Source organism: Apium graveolens, chromosome 3, assembly GCF_009905375.1.
Source record: "Apium graveolens cultivar Ventura chromosome 3, ASM990537v1, whole genome shotgun sequence".
In the NCBI taxonomy this organism is placed as follows: Eukaryota; Viridiplantae; Streptophyta; class Magnoliopsida; order Apiales; family Apiaceae; genus Apium; species Apium graveolens.
In genome coordinates, this window is record NC_133649.1 from 36,263,538 (window position 1) to 36,283,562 (window position 20,025).

Genomic DNA, 20,025 nt, shown 5'->3' on the forward strand with positions numbered 1-20,025 from the left:
GCCCTTAGATAATACTCGGTCGGCCGCAACACGTATAAATAAAGAAATTTTGACAGGAAATGCATCTTTATTTAATCAGATTTCTTACATTTTTCACATATAATTGAAATACAAGCTTTTAAGAAATTTCTTACTGATAAAATTTTTGAAGGCGACTAGCATGCCAAGTATTTTTAATTGATTCGCCTGACAATGTTTCGAGCTTATAGGTTCCGGGGCGAACGACTTCGGTCACTTTGTAAGGCCCTTCCCAGTTCGGCTGGAGCTTTCCTTACTTGGCCGGCATAGATGCGGCCAACTTCCTTAATACTTGGTCTCCTACTCCGAAGGCCCTTTTCTTCACATTGGAGTCATAGTGTTGTGCCGCTTGCAGTAAATACCTCATGTTCCTTTGATGGGCGGTTTCTCTTTCTTCCTCCAGCAAGTCTACGTTCGCCTTAAACCCGAAGCTATTAGTTTCCACATTATAGGTCTCGGTTCGGTATGATTCCAAGCCCACTTCGACATGAACTAAGGCCTCGGTGCCATAAGCCATTCCAAAAGGAGTTTCTCCGGTCGATGTCCGGGGGTGGTTCGGTAGGCCCATAAGATCCAAGGGAGTTCTTTCGCCCATCTTTCTTTTGCCTCGCCCAACCTCTTCTTGATTCCCCGGAATATTACTTTGTTCGCCACCTCGATTGCCCCATTTCCTTGCGGGTGGACGACTGAGCTAAATTTCTGTTCAATTCCGAAGTGGTGCAGAAACTTGCGGAATTTATTTCCAATGAATTGAGTTCCATTATCTGAGATGCAGGTTTTCGGGATGCCGAACCGGAGGATGACCTATTCCAAGAAGAACTTTTTAGCGGCTTCTTCGGTTATGGACGAGAAAGGACGGGCTTCGACCCATTTGGTCATGTAGTCGATGGCGATTATGCAGTATTTCGCTTGCTTCGTGCTAGTGGGCAGCATGCCAACTATATCCACAGCCCATACGGTGAATGGAATTGGGCTTAGTACAGAGGTCATTTCTTTTGGAGTTTGCTTCGGGACAGTGGAGAACAATTGGCATTGTACACATCTCTTTGCATAGTCGATGGCGTCTGCCTTCAGAGTGAGCCAGAAGAATCCCTGCCGGAGAATTTTAAAGGCGAGTGACCGACCAGCCAGGTGCTCGCCGCAAATTCCTTCGTGTACTGCCTCCAAAGCCTGTTGTTGTTCTTCGTTATTCAAGCAGCGCAGAAGGGGTTGACTGACTGATCGGCGATACATCCGCCCATTGATTATAGTGTAGCTTGATGCTCTGTATTTAACTTTCAGGGCATCTTTCCGGCCGGGTGGCAGAATGCCTTTCTCCAAAAAGTTCTTGAGGGGGGTCATCCAGTCGCTTCCCTGGTGAATCTCTAGGCACTCTTTCTTCTCGATCGAAGGCATCTTGGCTTCGGTGAGGTAAATAGAACCAGTTAAGTTCTGTGTCTCGGCCGAAGCTAGCCTGGAAAGGGCATCTGCCCTAGAATTGTTCTCTCTGCCAATTTGACTTAGTTCAAAGGTTTCAAATGATAAAGAAGCATCACGTACCTTGGCAGCATAGGCTTTCGTTCGGGGATCCCTTTGTTCATACTCCCCTGTGAAATATTTCACAACCAACATGGAGTCGGTGAAGGCCCTTAGGTGCTTCGCCTCGAGGCTTCGGGCAAGCTTCATTCCTGCGAGGAGGGCCTCATATTCGGCCTCATTATTTGTCAAGGGGAAATCGAACCTTATGGCTTGGCATATTTCAAATCCTTCGGGGCTAGATAGGATTAAGCCGACCCCACACTTTTTTCCGGCTACCGATCCATCTACAAAGAGCTTCCATTTTCCCGAGATCCGGATTAGTTGTTCATCAGGCGAGAGATCCTTCGGACCCGAGAATGTGTACTCAACCACGAAGTCGGCCAAAGCCTGGGCCTTAATTGCCGTTCGGGGAACGTATTCGAGATCAAATTCCCCGAGTTCGATGGACCATGCTACGACTCCCCCAGAGGCTTCGGGCCTAGTCAAAATTTTCTTCAAAGGTTGGCTGGTGACAACTTGGACCGTCCGTCCCTGGAAATAATGTCGCAATTTTCGGGAGGCCATAACCAACCTATATGCGAATTTTTCGGCGTTGGGGTACCTTGTCTCTGCGTCTTTGAGGACATGAGACACATAAAACAAAGGATGTTGATTACCTTCATAATTTTTCACGAGGACGGCCCCCAGAGTTCTGTCGGACACAGCTAGATAAAGCTGAAGAGTTTCCTTCGGATCGGGCCTCATCAAGAGTGGTGCCTTTGTTAAATATTCCTTTACTTCTTCGAACGCTTTTTGGCATTCGGGCCTCCACTCAAAACTCTTTGACCCTTTGAGCACGACGAAGAAGGGAAGTGCTTTCTCGGCTAACCGGGAAATAAAACGCCGAAGGGCGGCGAGCCGGCCCGTCAATTTCTGTATATCTCTAATGTATTTGGGAGGTTCCATATTGATAACCGCTTCGATCTTCTCCGGGTTCGCCTCTATTCCCCGGGCGCTGACCATGTACCCGAGAAACTTTCCACTAGAGACTCCGAAGGTACATTTGTTCGGATCGATCCTCATGTTGTTCTTTCGGAGTGTTTCAAAGCATTCCTTTAAGTCTTCGGCATGATCTTGGAACAGTGACTTCATTATCATATCATCCACGTATGCTTTCATGTTCCTCCCAATCTGCTCTTTAAAGACTTTGTTCACCATTCGCTGGAATGTGGCTCCAGCGTTCTTCAGTCCGAAGGGCATTTTAATATAAACATAAGTCCCCTTCGGAGTTATGAATGCTGTCTTGGGCATATCCCTATCATTCATAGCAATTTGATGATAACCAGAAAAAGCGTCCAAAAAACTAAGTACCTCATATCCTTCCGTTGCGTCTATTAGTTGGTCGATGTTAGGCAATGGGTAGTGATGCTTCAGACATGCTTTGTTGAGGTCAGTGTAATCCACGTACATTCTCCATTTCCCATTCGACTTCTTCACGACCACCACATTGGCTAGCCAGTCAGGATACTCAATCTCCTCCATAAATTTGGCCTCTAAAAGTTTTTCCACCTCGGCCTCTATTACCTTCTGTCGTTCGACTGCAAATGTTCTCTTCTTTTGCTTTACCGGCTTGGCCTCAGGCTGCACATTCAAGCGGTGCGTTGCCGTCTTGGGATCCAATCCGGGCATATCTTCAGGCTCCCAGGCGAACACATCATGGTATTGCCGAATGACAGCTATTACCTTCGCCTTCAGATCTGGCCCCATGTTTTTGCCTATTCGGACCATCTTTCCCGAATGGCCCGCGTACAACTCCACTTCTTCAGTCTCTGCTGCGGGTTCAGCAATAGGACTCGAGAGATCGGCCCCAAATTTCTCCAACTCAATGTACAATGTTTCCCGACTTCCGCTGGGTTCGGATTCTGCCCGCTTCCTCTTCCCGGTTCCATCCGGTCCTTTATATTCTTGATCCTTCTCAAGGTCTTCGAGCATTATGATTCAGGAGGTTTTCTGATCGCCCCTAATTTCTCCTACCCCTTTTTTCAGTTGGGAACTTGAGTTTGAGGTGAGGTATAGATTCCACTGCTTCGAAAGTTGATAAGAAGGGCCTGCCAAATATCACATTGTATGGGCTTTCTATCCGAACCACATAGAACTTCACCAGCTTCTCGGCGGTATATGACAACTTGCCCAGGAGGACCGGAAGAGTAATCATTCCTTCAAACTGAATAGGATGTCCTCCGATGGCATAGAGGGGAGCCTCGTGGCAGGGCTCTAGTTGCTCTCCCGCCAAGTTCATCTTACAGTAGGTTTTGTGGAATAGTATATTGGCTGAGCTGCCGGTATCCACCATCACTTTCCATATTTTGTTCTGCCCGATGATAGGGTTGATGATCAGAGGGTCCTCGTGCGGGCGAATGACATCCTCATAGTCTTCAGTGCTGAAGGTCATAGGCATGTGGGGCTTTGCCTGCCCGAATTGATACAGATTGTACACCTGTCGGGCATACTTCTTCTTTGCTGTCTTGCTATCCTTATCCAGGATGCTTCCTCCAGATATAGTTTTTACTTCGCCCCTTATCCTGTCCCTTCGTTCTGGCTCGTCGGCCTCTACTTCCTCCTCCGGGTTCTCCTTCGGCCCCAATCTATCTCTCAGATCTCGGACGAACTGATTAAGCTCGCCGTCTTTGATCATGCGCTCAATGAGCTTCTTGAGGTGGTAGCATTCATCTGTGTTATGCCCCTTGTCCCTGTGATAGTCACAGTACTTATCGGGGTTTTTCTTGTGGTTCGGGACCTTCATCTTGGAGGGGCGAACAAATCCTGGCTTGCCCTTTATCTCATGGAGAATCTTGGAGATCGGCGCATTCAAAGGAGTGAACACGGCCGAATCTCTATCTCGACGTCGTTCGGCCCCACGATCTGATTCCTTCCTTCCTTTCTGCTATCCCTCCGGTCAGATCCTGATCTTGAGCCCTCATATCTGTCGGCTCGCTTTGATCGGTCGTCCCTTCTTGTGTCTTTATATCCCCCAATACTTTCCATCTTACGGCGAATATTCTCGCCTCTCACATATATACCATTTAGGGATTTTGGGGGAAAATCGTAAAGAGATGAGCGAAACTTTTTACCTTTATAGGGGTCTAGCCCCGCCGTTAGGAAGCCCGTTGCTTTGATTTTGTCCAGATTGGTGACCATCCCCGCTTTTTCCTTGAACCTAGCGAGATAATCCCCCAACTCTTCATTCGCCCTCTGCCGACAATGGACCAAGGCTTCGGTATCCTTCGCCTTTCGGCACAGGTGTGAGTAGTACTTTAAAATTTTCCTCTTTAACTGCTCGTAAGACCCGATGGATTGAGGCTTCAGGGATTTGTACCACATCGAGGCAGACCCTTTGAGATAAGTCTTGAACATTTTGCACAACATGATATCGTTGTGGCCCATCCCAACCATCAGGAGTTCATACTTTTCACAGTGGTCCTCGGGGTCCCCTTTCCCATTGAACTCGCTCATCTTGGGGAATTGTCTCTCTTCGCCCGGAGGGGGTCGGTACGGTTCAATCTCTTGTGTTACAACAGGTTCTCGATCGGGTCTCCTATCACCGAAGAGGGCCTTCTCCAAGCGATTGAGCCTGAGGCGGGATCCATCGGGCTCTTCATCTGAATCGGAAGAGTAGGGTTGCTTAGCCCTCTTCCTTCGGGGATGCGAATCAGAGTCAAACTCATCTTCTTCGTCATACGCCCTACGTTCCCTTCTATCTTTATGTGCTCCGCCGGGTTCTTCGGCCCGCATCGCTTCTCTCAAGGCTTGTTCTTGCAGTTCAATTTCCTCCCTCTGCAGTTGCAGGGCTTTCAGCCGGAGCGCATCGGCTTCTCTTTTCTTGGCTCGCGCTTCCGCTTCTTTGTCAATCTGATCAACTTTGGTCTTTCCCTTCTCCGCGGCCTTTTCTGCCCGAATCTTTAGGAGTAAGACCTCTTCTTCAGGGGTTAGCGTGATAACCCCGTCCTCTTCAACTAAGGAGGATGGTTGTCCCTTTTCGGTGAAACCAGGTGGCGGTGAATGCTCATGAATTTCTGTCATAGTCTTCCCAACTTGTAACTCTCGTATTTCCCACAGACGGCGCCAAATGTTACGCCCAGATCCTTCGGTCGCGTGAACAGGCTTCGGCTGTATTGAAGATGACTTCGGCCGTACCTGAAAGTGAAGAGAATGCGAGGGTTTGTACCCCCGATTCACCTCCGGTGTGAGAATCAGAATCTGGCTGTAAAAATAGGGTAGTAATACAAGAGAAGCAGAGTGTTGAGAATGTGTCTCCCTTGTCTTACTTCACAAGGGTTTTTATACCCAATCCTGCAGTGAATGCTGATCCGTTACAAGTCATTAAGGAGGGAGGGAAAAAGGGGCATTATGTCGCTTGTTCTGTCCAACGGTCCGCGAATAGTGGGCCTCAGCCTGAGCTTCCGTGGGCCTTCGTTACGCGGGCCTGGAGGTCCTTCGGCCCAGTAGCACAACCGCTTAATGGGCCTTCGTTGGATGGGCCTTATTGGGCCTATAACCAACATGAGAATTTTTTTTTTTAAATATAATTTATAATTTTATAAATGAGTATTCGTTCTAATAAATTTTCGAGGTGAGTAAGCTTGTAACGAGATTAGAATGACAAAATATAAATTCTTAATCCCCTTTAACTATTCAGCCGCGCTAAAAAAGGAGATATAATTGATTATGATTCAAATCAAATTATACTAGACTTCCGGCAACTAAACAAAATGAAGGGACAACAAAAATAATAAACTAAAGTAACCTTTTCGTCTATCAAAGGGCCATTTTACGGGTAATAATGTTCGTACATAACTTCAACAACGACCTCCTGCATCTCCTCTTCATTCGCCAATCGCCACTACATCATGCAATTAATACGATAAAACGGAGTTGAGTATAGTTTACTCGTAAAATTAATAGTAAAAGAAAATGTATAATTAACTTTAATTAATAAATAATAAAATATTTTTTTAATATTTATCTATGTATATTGTAAACGAGTTCGAATGGATCTAAATTTTCAATTTCGATTTCGTTTTAATCGAACTCGATGCAATGAGATATTTGACAACTGCATGAACACTTTTTTTCGTAATTAATCACATAAATATTTAATTTCAATGCATTAATCATACATCGCACTGTAAATTCCCGATTTTTAGAAAAATATCCATTTATTAATTCTCAAAAATGTTTAATCCATTCAATTTTAAAAATTTATTAATAATAAGAATTATTTTTGAATTAATATATATACAATTTTGTTTTAATTAATCTCTTCTAATCAATATTTAAACCAGTTTATATTTCCAAATTTTACGACCATACATGTATTCATTAATATATCATATCTTATTCTCGTATTTCATTACATAATTCCGTAATTATTCAATTATTCTTTTCAATAAATTTTAACTCGAATAATGATGCAAAAGTTTGCAAAGTCCAAAAATTTGATGTAATTTTTTGTTAAAAAAATGCTCAATACCTCGAATTAATTTGTAATATCATCCCCAAATATTGACGTGCAATATGTGCATTATGTGTAATTAGTAAATTTAGTAGAAATGAGATGTCACTTCGCATGCATACATATATGCAAACAAATTAAAAAATGTTGAGTTTAGTATTTAGGGGAATGATTGAGATGAGTTGAACACTGTTGGGTTCGGCTCGAGTTCAATTAAAAAAATTATTTAAGTTTGAAATTCGGCTTGTAAAAATTTTGATAGACTTAAATTTGACTCGAAAATATGAATCGATTTCATCATATATACATAAAAACTCGAAATATGATTGGTTTGCCTCAAATTCGATTTGATTAAATATATAAAAATTAATAAAAAATTAAATATTTATTTAAAAATATAATTATAATAAAAAAGTTTAAAAATAATAAAAAAAGATAAAACTCGCAAAACTTACTAGTCGAGTAATTAAAAACTCAAACTCCTGCCGATAATTTTTTTTGAAAAACTAAAATTCCGCTCAATTATTACGAAGCCAAATTTAAATATTCTGCCAGTGAAAATCAAGTAATTCGAGTCATTTACTCTGCTGCATTGAAGATTGAGGAAAGCAAATCAAGTACTCCCCGTCCCGTCCCAGTCATTTGTATACAAATGGTTTGCGCATGGAGGATAATAAAAATGTTAAAGTAATATTAATTTTGATAAGGTAGTGGGATAATAGAAACAAAAATGTAATTTAGTGATAAAATGTATAAAGTTGTATAAAATGATGTGACCTATCAATATTTAATAGTAATAAAGTGAGTGTAGTGGGAGAAAGTAGTTGATATAGTTAAATTTTATATTATAAAATTTTTAGTATTTTGAATAATTTTGAAATATATAGAATTGAATGTGATTTAAAAAAAATGTATAAAAATGAATGGAACGTATAAATTAGTATTTTTGTTATAGTGGTCCATTAAAAAACAAAAAACAAAATGTAAGTTAGGGGAGGCCACCCACCTAAGTTCCCAACGTTGCTTTCTCAGTTTCACAGACACCTAACACATAGTTAGTAGTTACATACACTATACACACACACATGACATGATGAAAATAAAACAAACACACTTTTACGCTTTCTACGCCCCTCAGGCGGATTTTCCCATAAACCCTTCTCCCTTATAATCCCATCCTAAATAAAAACCCCCATTTCTCCCTCATTCTATAATCTATACACACGCACATTTTACACAACAACAATGGCTCTATCATCTCCTTCTCTGATCAAACCCCTCTTCTCCACCACCTCCCACAAACCCTCCTTCCCCACCCTCAAATCTCGACCCTTGGTCGTCCGCAGCTCCATCTCTGCCGTTGCTACTCCTGCTAATGCTGCGTTGACTAAAGGCTCCACGGTTAAATCCGTGAAAGCAAGGCAGATTATAGATAGTAGAGGTAATCCAACGGTGGAGGTTGATTTGGTGACTGATGAGCTTTACAGATCAGCTGTGCCAAGTGGAGCTTCTACTGGGATTTATGAGGCTTTGGAGTTGAGAGATGGTGATAAAACTGTTTATGGTGGTAAAGGTGTGCTTATGGCTGTTAAGAATATTAATGAAATCTTGGGTCCTAAGCTTCTTGGTGTTGATGTTAGGTAATTTTTTTGATCCCTTTGTTTTCTTGATTTACATACGCACATAGCACATACATAGCTGTATGTTATCTTGTTTGATTCTGTTGTTAGATCATTGCTTTTTATGTAGGTTTTGATGCCGTGTGTTTAATGGGATTATTTTGTGTTCTTGATATTTGTTGTATCATGTGCGTAAGTTTTTTCGTGTTGATCACTCCGTAAATGTTGTGTTAATTGAATTGGCGATGAGTAACAAGTGAAATAAGCTGTTGTGTAAAATTATATTATGGTCTGTGAAGTTCTTGTAGTCTAAAGGGTGATGATGTTGGTGCATCTTAATTTATTTGCATTCTATTGTGTAATTAAGTTGATAATGATTGTTGGTTGTTGTTGTGTTTTGTTTTAGTTGAACACTAGGTTTGATATTTATGAGTAGGAAATTTTGGAACTAAAGTTGGAGTGGTAGTTGGGAGACTTCCCTCAATCCCAATTAAGTTGTTAGCTGTTTGGTGGACTGTTAGTTTTGGGTGTTGTGGTAGGTGTTGACATGTTTCAGAGATGAATATCAAGTTGCTTTAGTTTTATAGTAGATAGAGTAAAAAGGATCAGTTATGGTTATCACTTGAAAAATCTATTTGAACGAGATCTTTGGGGCCGTTTTGATGGTAGTTGGGAATCGGAATAAAGGGGAATGATATGGAATCCCAAGGCGTGGGGAGGATATGGTTTACCGTTTACCCACCTGAGGGAATGAGGTTCCAATTACATACACCAAAATTACTAATCCAAACACTAACACGTGGGATTGAGGTTCTGATTTCTGTTAACCGGGCTCATTAACCATGAACCAAATGCCCCCTTAATTGTTCCATGCCCAAATTTTGTCTGCAAGATCAGATGGAAATATTATCCCTGATGAAGTTACTTTTTGTGTTTAGGAGCTGTATGGGATATAGCAGTTCAGACAATGTACTAGTAATATTATTTAATGGTGTAAGATTATCCTAGTAGTTTCTAAGAAATGCTGGGCATCTTAGTAATTTCTGCACACCAGCTCCATATGGTTGCATTTGTTAGGGTGTGCTTATCAGACAAAGAAATGTCCGAGTCCTGTAAAGGAATATCCTCAAGGTTGGCAATCTTGATGGGAAGCTTAAATTTGTTGGGGATCAATTAAAAATATAAGTTCAAACGGGATATATAATAGCTTTAAATTAACATGGGCCTTTTTTGTTTGTATCTCGTAGTAAGAATGTACTAAATGATATTTCTTCGATGGCTAACTAATTAGGATCTGAAGTTAGAATTTTAGTAAGAAGCGACAAAATAATATCCAGAAGCAAGTCTGTTCTGATATACTTGCAGCTGGAGGCAATTTTGTATCTCTGATATGTATTACTCCCTCCGTCCCAAAATTACAATTCCCTTTGACTTTTTACGCGTACTTTAAAGTGTATAAAAGTCATAGTTCTGCATTTTTTTTAAATTTCTTTTCTTGAATTAAAATTTAATATGTATACTTTTAGTTAGAAAAAAAAATTGAAAAATGATTTGTGGAGCTATCCTTTTTATTCACCTTAAAATACGCGTAAAAAATCAAAGGGACTTGTATTTTGGGGCGGAGGGAGTACCTCTCTAAATATAACTTGTTTATTTTCTACTCGTACATGGAAAAAGAAAAAAACACTTGTTATCTAAAACTTCCTGTTATCCATGTACAGGAATCAAGCTGATTTCGATGCCATTATGTTGGAGATTGATGGAACTCCTAATAAGTCAAAGCTGGGGGCTAATGCCATACTTGGAGTATCCTTAAGTGTATGCAGAGCTGGTGCAGGAGCAAAGGGAATACCTTTGTACAAACACATTCAAGAGATTTCTGGAACCAAAGAACTTGTGATGCCAGTTCCAGCATTCAATGTTATTAATGGAGGTAGCCATGCTGGAAACAACTTGGCCATGCAGGAATTTATGATATTACCAGTAGGAGCAAGTTCATTTGCCGAGGCACTCCGTATGGGTAGTGAAGGTTAGCATCCTACTTATTCATAGTATATTATCCTGTATGCTGTTGTCTGCTTGACATATATTATTCTCTGCCTATTCCGACTTACCTGGTTAGCTTGTCAAATTTCTCTAAACATGTAGATATATATTTGACTCTTCAAAACCCCTAATTTTGTAATTATTTCATAGTTTTAAGGATAGGTGCTCATTCTCTTGCATCATGTTTAATGTGATGAGCAATATGTTCTAATGCGTGGCTACCATAAACTCTGTAACAGTATATCACATACTGAAGGGCATCATTAAAGCAAAATATGGACAGGATGCCTGCAACGTTGGAGATGAAGGGGGTTTTGCACCGAATGTTCAGGATAATAGAGAAGGACTTCTGTTGCTTGTTGATGCAATTGAAAAGGCTGGTTATACTGGCAAGGTACGAGCCACACATGACACACTGATTTCCTTTGCAATTGCATTTGTGATTTGATTTCTCAGATAGAGTTTGCAATACTATGCAGATCAAAATTGGAATGGATGTTGCAGCCTCAGAATTTTTGACAAAAGATGCCAAATATGATCTCAATTTCAAGAAACAACCAAATGATGGTGCTCATGTGCTTGCAGCACAAAGTCTCTGTGATCTTTACAAAGATTTTGTTAAAGAATTCCCAATAGTGTCCATTGAAGATCCATTTGACCAAGATGATTGGAGCTCATGGTCTTCCCTGCAGTCATCAGTAGATATCCAGATAGTAGGCGATGACTTGTTGGTAACAAATCCAAAGAAAATCGCCGAAGCTATACAGAAAAAAGCATGCAATGGTTTGCTACTAAAGGTGACTATGAACTTGATCTTTAAAAATGAGTTATATGTACATTTGGAATTTTTCATGTGTGTGGTCTTGTTTATATGCATTAAAGTAAGTTTGTTGTGTCGTTTGATGCCTCTTTTCACAAACTACATTTTAGTATAGCCTTTTAATCAAATACACATGCTAAACTATAACAAATAATCCAATTAATTGGGGAATTACCAAATTCCTGTGGAGGATTTAGACCTCATTGGTCCTTTCCTACATCTGCCAGAGATTCTTGTCTAGGCATCCCTTTTTTTTTGTCCAAATATAAGTTTGTTACTAGGTAGTTCTGATAGATGTATCAAATTTCCTAAATGTTTGAGAAAGTTTGAACTTTTGATGCTGATGTTGCACCATTGACTCATATTTATCCTCAAACTAATTGCAGGTTAACCAGATAGGCACAGTAACTGAATCAATTCAAGCTGCTCTTGATTCCAAAGCTGCTGGGTGGGGTGTGATGGTAAGCCATCGCAGCGGTGAAACAGAGGATAATTTCATTGCAGATCTGTCTGTTGGATTAGCTAGTGGACAGGTAAGATGAATCTGCCCTTAAGACACACTTGAGTTATAAGATTTTAGAGAATGCTTCTATTAAGATCATTCTTATTCTTGTTTAGATCAAAACTGGTGCTCCCTGCCGAAGTGAGAGATTGGCCAAATATAATCAGGTAAACATTGAAATAGAATTTAAAATTATTTACTTTATAATTGTTTTTAGATTTGCATATCTATCAAGCTTAATTTTGAATTTTAGCCTGTAATGTATCAAAACTATCCTGCAATTTGTGAAAGTCTATTTGTCAGAAAATGTTGACTGGTTTAGCAAGATTGTCGTGCTTCTTCTTGCACTCTTCCGTTTTTTTATTTTGCATGTCTGTCTTTACTCTATATATTTGAAGTAGCTAACCTGCTATTTAAAAATCACGTGTTGCAGCTACTGCGCATTGAAGAGGAACTCGGAAATGTTCGTTATGCAGGAGAAGCATTCAGATCGCCATAAGACAAAAGAAAGCTTAACATCGTTTTATTTCCAATAAGAACTTGATCAGGTTTACAATCTTCCACAAGTACCTGAAGCTGTACCAAAATGTTAGGAAAAATAGAGATCTTTATTGGTAATATAAGCGGCTTAATATTGAATCAAAAATGTATTAAAGATCAAAAGTATGTTATGTATTTTGTTGTCATCTAACAATGTAACTGTTTTGTCATGGGGTCTTGCACTGCTTCTGAACTGTATCAATGCTATTGTCACATATACCATCAATCAATTCTTGCGGAGCTTTCAAAGTGCACAGGCACATTGACTTTTAGTGCAACTTACCCATCTTTATTAGCATAGTCTGATTAATTTGTTGTCTACGAAATAAACACATCCCTTGTTCACCTACTACATTCAAGACACCGTCTAATTTATGCACTTCTTTTATGAAATCATATTTTTTTGCCGAAGTTTCTATTTAGAAAGTATGGAATTAATGATGGCCAAGGCAATGTTCAAAAATAATTTTGTGTAGGAAACAATACATTTTACACGGGAATTAAGCCCTATAAATATAAATATATTTACTAGTAATATTTCAAGAGTGAAGTAGTATAGTTATTTCTAAGACATCATATTTTCTTTTTTAAGGATTTGCTTATAGGATATTTAAAAGTTTGGCTTGAATTACTTCTTACTTCAAATTGATCACAGCATATACTACTTTTTACAACATATATAACCTCTTCGCAAAATATTGGTATAATATACTACTTTCTTCCTTCATTTTAATTTTGAGTACATAGTTAGAATTTTTTTTATAAACTATAATAATAATGACATGTTTTTATACATAAAAAAGAGAACAATAATAGAAACGGAGCTAGTATGAGTTTTTGTTAAGAGAGAGAGCTGGATCAGTTTAGTAGTTTTCAGTTCTATTATGGAAAAACATGAATCTAGATAGAAGTGGTAGAATTATTCTAAGTTTTTCAGTTGGAACATCAATCTACGGCCTGGGATGGTGGGATGGGATTGCAGTTAATTTTTTTTTTTGGACAACCCTAAACCCTAAACATAGTACAGCTGGGACAAACCTCCAACTGTAGATATAACCAGGTGATAAAATAAATAACATACTAAAAATAATTAGATTATTTGTTTCCTGGTCGTTTAACACATAGAATTTAAAAATTATTGAAATTAAAAACGAAATCAAAGACAACTCAAGCGATCCAAATTGGAGCAACATCTCTGAAAATAGCAACATCTCAATTGACCATATCACATAAAAACTATGGTTAGCGCAATGTTCAAAAACACCAATCGCATAAAATGAGATTGGAGAAACGGCACCCCAGCTATCTACATGCCGAAAATACCCCAGCTATCTACATGCCGGATACCTACTATAGACATGCCGAACGTGTAAACCCATAAAAGATGAACAATATTTGGTTGTGAAATGTGAGCTCTTGCAATAATCACCACTGTCCCAGATCCGATGCAGACTTTGCAGATCACCAAAAATATCAATAAATTCGTCCTCATATATATGTGTACTACGTATTTAGATAAGTTATAATTAGCGTATTTCGATTTATTTCGAATTCAAAATTAGAACTTGACCTATTTTTCAAAGAATACTCGAAATTTGACTAAATGACCTGCCCACAAATACCACGTCACTACCTATGTTTAATTTAAATTACGAGTTCGACTAGAAAATCTTACCAACAAAGAAAAGTTTTGTGATAGCTTATGTTGTTAAAAATTAATTTCTTCGATGTCTTTATAAAATCAGGTCAATTGATAATATGTATCAAAATTACTAATTTCAAAATCAGAATTTTAACTATTTTGAAAAAAAACTCGAAATTTAACTACATGACCTAGCCGAAAATACATCATCACTATCTAGGTTTAATAAATTTAAATTACGAGCTCGACGATAATATCTTACCAATAATGATAATTTTATAATATCTTATATTAATAAAAATTAATATTTTTGATATTTTTATACGATCAAGTCAATTGATATTATGTATCAAAATTATTAACTGACTGATTTTACATTATTACATCAGGAACTTGACCGAATATTTAAATATATTCAAAATTTGGTATGAGATGTCACAAGCTCCATTAAAACTACGAAGATATTCTAAATCGATTTATTTATTAATGTTTCACTTTAAAAAAATTAGGTTTAAAATATTATTCAATGATGGTAAATTTATAAAAAGGTGCTCCTAAAATCCTATTTTTTTCATTCTCTTTAGAAAAAATTAAACTACAACTATAAATTAAAATTAATAATTTTCATTAACTAGTTATTTAAAAAATGGTAAGACATTTGATGCTTATTCATAGAAAAATAGTTTATTTATTACATTATTTAATAAAAGATATATTTATATTCAAATATTTGTGAGATAAATCTTTAATTTTATATTATTCAATTTGAAATGGTTATTATAAGTAATCATATACATAAAGTCCCTATTTTTTTGTGGAGTTCTGGAGTCCAAAATCCTAATTTTATATTACAATCCAATCTAATGGTTTAGGTTTTATGTTTCTAATAATTTAATAACTAAAATAATAAACTACATGATATAAATGTGTGTTATGATGTTATATCATTAATTTTCAGCAAGTTGAATATTTACGTGTTCTACAACGTGCAGTGGCTGAACCAGAACTGAAATTTAGGGGGCTCAAATATTTAATTATAGAATATCCATACTATGAAAAAACATACAATATTAAAAAAAATACAACTAACCTTTAACTTCATCTAGTTGTACTATTCTTTTCAGAAGAAGTGATGGATGATAGTTGGATCCTGCGATTTTGCATATTTTGATAGTGTTGTAAAATAGCTTTGTTATCCACACTTGCAAAAATAGCTTTCCCAATATATATCATCATACTATCATTCAGGCACGCATCTCCCATCCTATTACGCTGATAAGTCTTGATTGTTTTCATAGCAGAAAAAACTCTCTCAATTGTAACAGTGGCAACAGGTAAAACCAGAACTAACTCAACTAGAAGATAAACTAAAGGATAAGCAATGTGTCTGTGTGTCTTAACCATCATGATAGAAAGATCTCCTATACTTTGAAGTCCAGATAAATCATTATCCGTTCTCACATTATAGATAAAATTGTCTAACTGATTTGGCAACAATTCTAGGTCTTGTATAGAGAAATCTTCTGGATAAAATTGTGCAAGACGGACAAGTTTTGAGTTATTGAAACTTGAAAATGAATTCCTAGGATCCAAGGAGCCAATACAAAGTAGGAGCTCTCTGTTTACTTCTGTAAAACGATTATCCATCTCTTGGGAAATAAGATCAATAATCTGTTAAATAAAAAGGTTAGTAAACAAGTTTTATAGCAGTGAACATAAGTCCATCTATGACATTTATAAATTATAATTCTGAAAGGGTTAAAAAATAATTTTAACATCAATAATTCAGCGGGGGCTCAAAAGAATTATAGCTAAAAAACATATTTTTTTACTGTTTTTTAGGTCGGGGGGCTCTAGCATCCCCTAGCCCCCCTCTGGTTCCGCCACTGACAACGTGAATACATATGTTCTTCTAACTTATCATGTTTTATAAAATCATATGTTCTGCAATGTTCAACTTGTCAAATATATGAGATTTGCAAGATATTTTTTAAAATAGTGATATTTGTAGAACATGATTCACAGTATAATACATTTTACAAAAAAATTATACTATTTTACTTGCAGAACATATATGTACTCCCGTACTCAACTAAAAAGAAGGACTTAATATAACTTAGCTCATATATTTTCCAACACTAAATATATTTTTTGTAAATTTATTATTGCTAATTTTAAATATATTTTTTTCAAAATATTAAATTTGTATAATTTTTCAAGTTTCTTGTATATATATATATATTGTACATCTCTTTTGAATTATTTGAAAAAGGGTTAAAATTATAATTTATTGTACTATTTGATTTAATCCATGTTATACTATCTAAATAAAAAAATTAATATTAGTCGATATTTTGAAAGGATTAACAAATTCAATTAATATTTAAAAAAAATCATCAAATTGAAAATATTTAATTTTAGAAAAATAATATACAATGTTATCAAGTTACTATAAAAATAAATATTATAATCATAAATGAAAGAAACTTAATAATAATTTGAATGATGATATTAGTACAAATTTATCTCAGATTCTTGAAATTTTTTTTCTGAAAATCAGTAGTTAGTCTTTACGATATATGAATTATTTTTATGTCACATCCATGACTGATGCTTTGCTGAGTAAAAATTGATATTGTTTGATTATTATTGCTACTCCGAGTATGATATATAAATAATTATAATTTATTTATTAGATAATTATAATTCTTAAATAGTCATAAATACATGTTATTCGAGTAATTTACTAAATAACAATTAGATATATACATGACCAAGATATTTAACATATAAATAAACGAGACCAACATAATTTACTCGAACTCTACTCTTTTTTTTTTTCTCTCTAGTCTCCTTCTCTCTTTCTCAAAATATAGCCGTCACCGGGGCTTTCACCGGTTTACTCCGGTGAAAAGCCCCATTATCTTTATTTTCTTTCATTGTTTTATCTTTATTATTAGATCTTAATTTCTATCGTTTTTTTTCAAAATAATTCTTAGATCATAAATCATCGGAGTATCCGGATTTTCTATCTTCTTCGTTTTCAAGGTATCTAGGTTCTCTTGTTTTTGTGATTTGTTTTGTGGATCTAAGACTTGCTTTTATTTCGTAATTTCAATTTGGTTATAGTCTATTCTTGGTGAGAGTTTTGGTATTTCTCTCCTTTATTTGTGACAGTATGATTTTTGATTTAATGATAAAAGTTTCGATGGGATTGCAATTAAGGTCGATAACTCAAACGGGATTAGTTTCAACTGGATGTGATGAAGCGGGTACATGTAAATATATCATCTTCAATAAATGGCGTGATTTTTTGTCCAAAATAGATGGATTGATCAGTTATTGTTTCTGTTTTATATTTGTTCGACGCGACTATCTTTGTATATGCCGTATGGCTTTTATTTATTGAATTAATTTCTTACTAAAAAAAATATAATTTACTCGAAAATATAATAAATAATAATTTACATACACACACATGTGACTTTATCTTTACCAATATTAAAAGATTCAATTTTAATGGTGTATTTCAGAGTTATTGATATATATACTAGAAGAAAATAACAAAAGTCTTTTATCTTCTGAAAATAAGAATGATCAATTAAATTTAATTTTTTTTCCAATGTGTTAAAAACTAAATAGATTATGCCAATTTTAATTTATGAGTTGACAATTATCTGGCATCTTATAAAATTAACTTTGTATTATAGAGAGGATTAAAAGCTAAGTACACGACCGATATCAACTTTAGTTAATGAATTAAGACATTAACAATGATATTAAATCAACATAAACGTTGAATTAAAAAAAACATTTTCATTAAAAATAAATTTATATTAATTGTATTGTAAATTCTACTTTGTTGAATATTACTATTACAGGTCTTGATCACTTTAATTATGCATTACTAATCATTTTAAATTAAGTAAGGTAATTGTAAATTAGTAATGATTTTAGTAATAAAATATCTCATTACTCCGGGTTTATTTGACCAAAACTCAAAAAATTTACTCGACTCTGCAATATATATATGTTAATTTTTAGTTTCTTTTTATAAACATATTGACAATATTTGATGGATTAACTTCAATCTTTTCCTTTTACACGTACAGTGACTACTGCTTGTATTCATTTGGTAAATATAAATTACACGACACAACCAAGAAAATATGTATTATGATTAATGAAATATATTAAAAATATTATGAACGTTATTAATATTTTACATGAAAATCATACACACTGGTAGATACTCAACTTGTATTTGATACGTTTTAGATGTTATACAATATTTATCAATAAGAAAATGATCAAAAGTTTTACTAATATAATTGTATGGTGTACAAAAAATTCTAGAAAATGACCCGTGCCTCGCACGGGTTATTATGCTAGTTTATTTTAATATGGCAACGTGACTTCATGTCACTTTTTGTGTCCTCTATTTTTTTTTCTTATTTTGTACTACTATTCTAGCGGTTATTATTTAGTAACCCGGAAACATCAATTAATGTTACATTTTGGATATTTTTTTCTATTTGATATTTTTAAATTTTAAGATTATATCATGATTTAATAATTTTTAATATTTAGAGTTCACTAATCCCTTTTTGAGTTTTAGAAATATTGATTTTTTTTATTAAATATAATAGGATTTAGGGTTTAGAGGCCCTAAACCCTAATTTTAGCTAAACTGTAGAAACAAAAAATGTAATTTTTAAATTAAACAATTTTAAAATTTAAGGGTGTACTCTAATTTAATATTTTTTAAGATTTTAGGTTTCATCAATCCCCTTTGGATTTTAGAAACAATTTAAATAAAATTTTATAATCTTAGGAATTAACATTTTTTTATTTGAGGTTAATTTTTTTTTTTTAAAGTTATATGTGTAAAACGCTAGATGAAGTAGCGTTTTGGGGCCAATAAGCTACATAATGTAGTATTTGGTGCCAAAACATTACTAACAAGTCCAATGGTGATGTTAAAATATATGTAGTTATTGCTATAATTTGAAACCAAAAAGTGATTTTTATGCTAAAATAGAACTTATGGTCCAATGATAGATGCAAAATAACACCAAAATAACACCAAAAAATCCGAATAAAGCTTTATTTCAAATTATATAATCATAAAATACACAACTATACTTGTCATTATTACTTTATTAATGCATTATGTGTCAATTATAGAACCATCATCTATACATGATTCTATATTTAGAACTAAGTATAACACTTTGCTATTTTAGCACCAAGTATAGCATCCCACTGGAATTGATTTTTTTGTGTGAGTGCTATATTATAGCAATAGCACCCACTTTAGCACCACTTGCTCTAATTGGTGCCATTTCTATAAAAACCAAATGCCAAAAATTTCAACTCCAAAGGAGTTGTATACTTGGATGCAAATATGTATATATGCATCCTTGGTTCTAAATTTGAAACCAAGAATGCATTTATGTATCTAACCACATCATCAAACTACTACAAATGCCACTTAAATGCGATTTACCTTGATTCACGTGTGAGCCCGTAGGGTTTATCCAGTGCGTAACCGAAGGCTAGCGGCTGCGGGTTATCTACGATAAAGATAAAATAAAATAGGGAATATGACAAAAGTTAGGTAAATTAGGAAATATTTGGTTTCAAAATGTATCTAGCATTGGAGTTGAAGTTTTATTTTAGCATCAAAAATACTTTTTGGTGCCAAATTATAACAATAACTATAACTATTTTACAACTTGCGTTTTGTATGTTAAAAAAAAGCCTAACACTACACTATCTATACTCTTTATTAATAAGCGAAACCATGTATAATTTGGTGCTAAAAGT

The 20,025-nt window shown here is 35.6% G+C and overlaps 3 protein-coding genes across 3 annotated transcripts; 1 reads left to right on the top strand and 2 right to left on the bottom strand.

Moving 5' to 3' along the window:
* Positions 1-3,535: 3,535 nt before the first annotated feature.
* LOC141714109 (uncharacterized) lies at positions 3,536-4,318 on the bottom strand. Its single transcript, XM_074517646.1, has one exon. The coding sequence runs from the start codon at positions 4,316-4,318 to the stop codon at positions 3,536-3,538; it is 783 nt and encodes a 260-aa protein (XP_074373747.1).
* A 3,790-nt stretch (positions 4,319-8,108) lies between these two features.
* On the top strand, positions 8,109-12,832 carry LOC141712127 (enolase 1, chloroplastic). Its single transcript, XM_074514943.1, has 7 exons — positions 8,109-8,667; positions 10,368-10,675; positions 10,932-11,086; positions 11,172-11,489; positions 11,899-12,045; positions 12,131-12,181; positions 12,448-12,832. The coding sequence occupies exons 1-7, from the start codon at positions 8,273-8,275 to the stop codon at positions 12,511-12,513; spliced, it is 1,440 nt and encodes a 479-aa protein (XP_074371044.1). The 5' UTR covers positions 8,109-8,272; the 3' UTR covers positions 12,514-12,832.
* Positions 12,833-15,294: 2,462 nt separating this feature from the next.
* LOC141714110 (uncharacterized) lies at positions 15,295-15,843 on the bottom strand. The gene has a single exon (XM_074517648.1). It carries the CDS (start codon positions 15,841-15,843, stop codon positions 15,295-15,297), a length of 549 nt encoding a protein of 182 aa, XP_074373749.1.
* Positions 15,844-20,025: the final 4,182 nt, after the last annotated feature.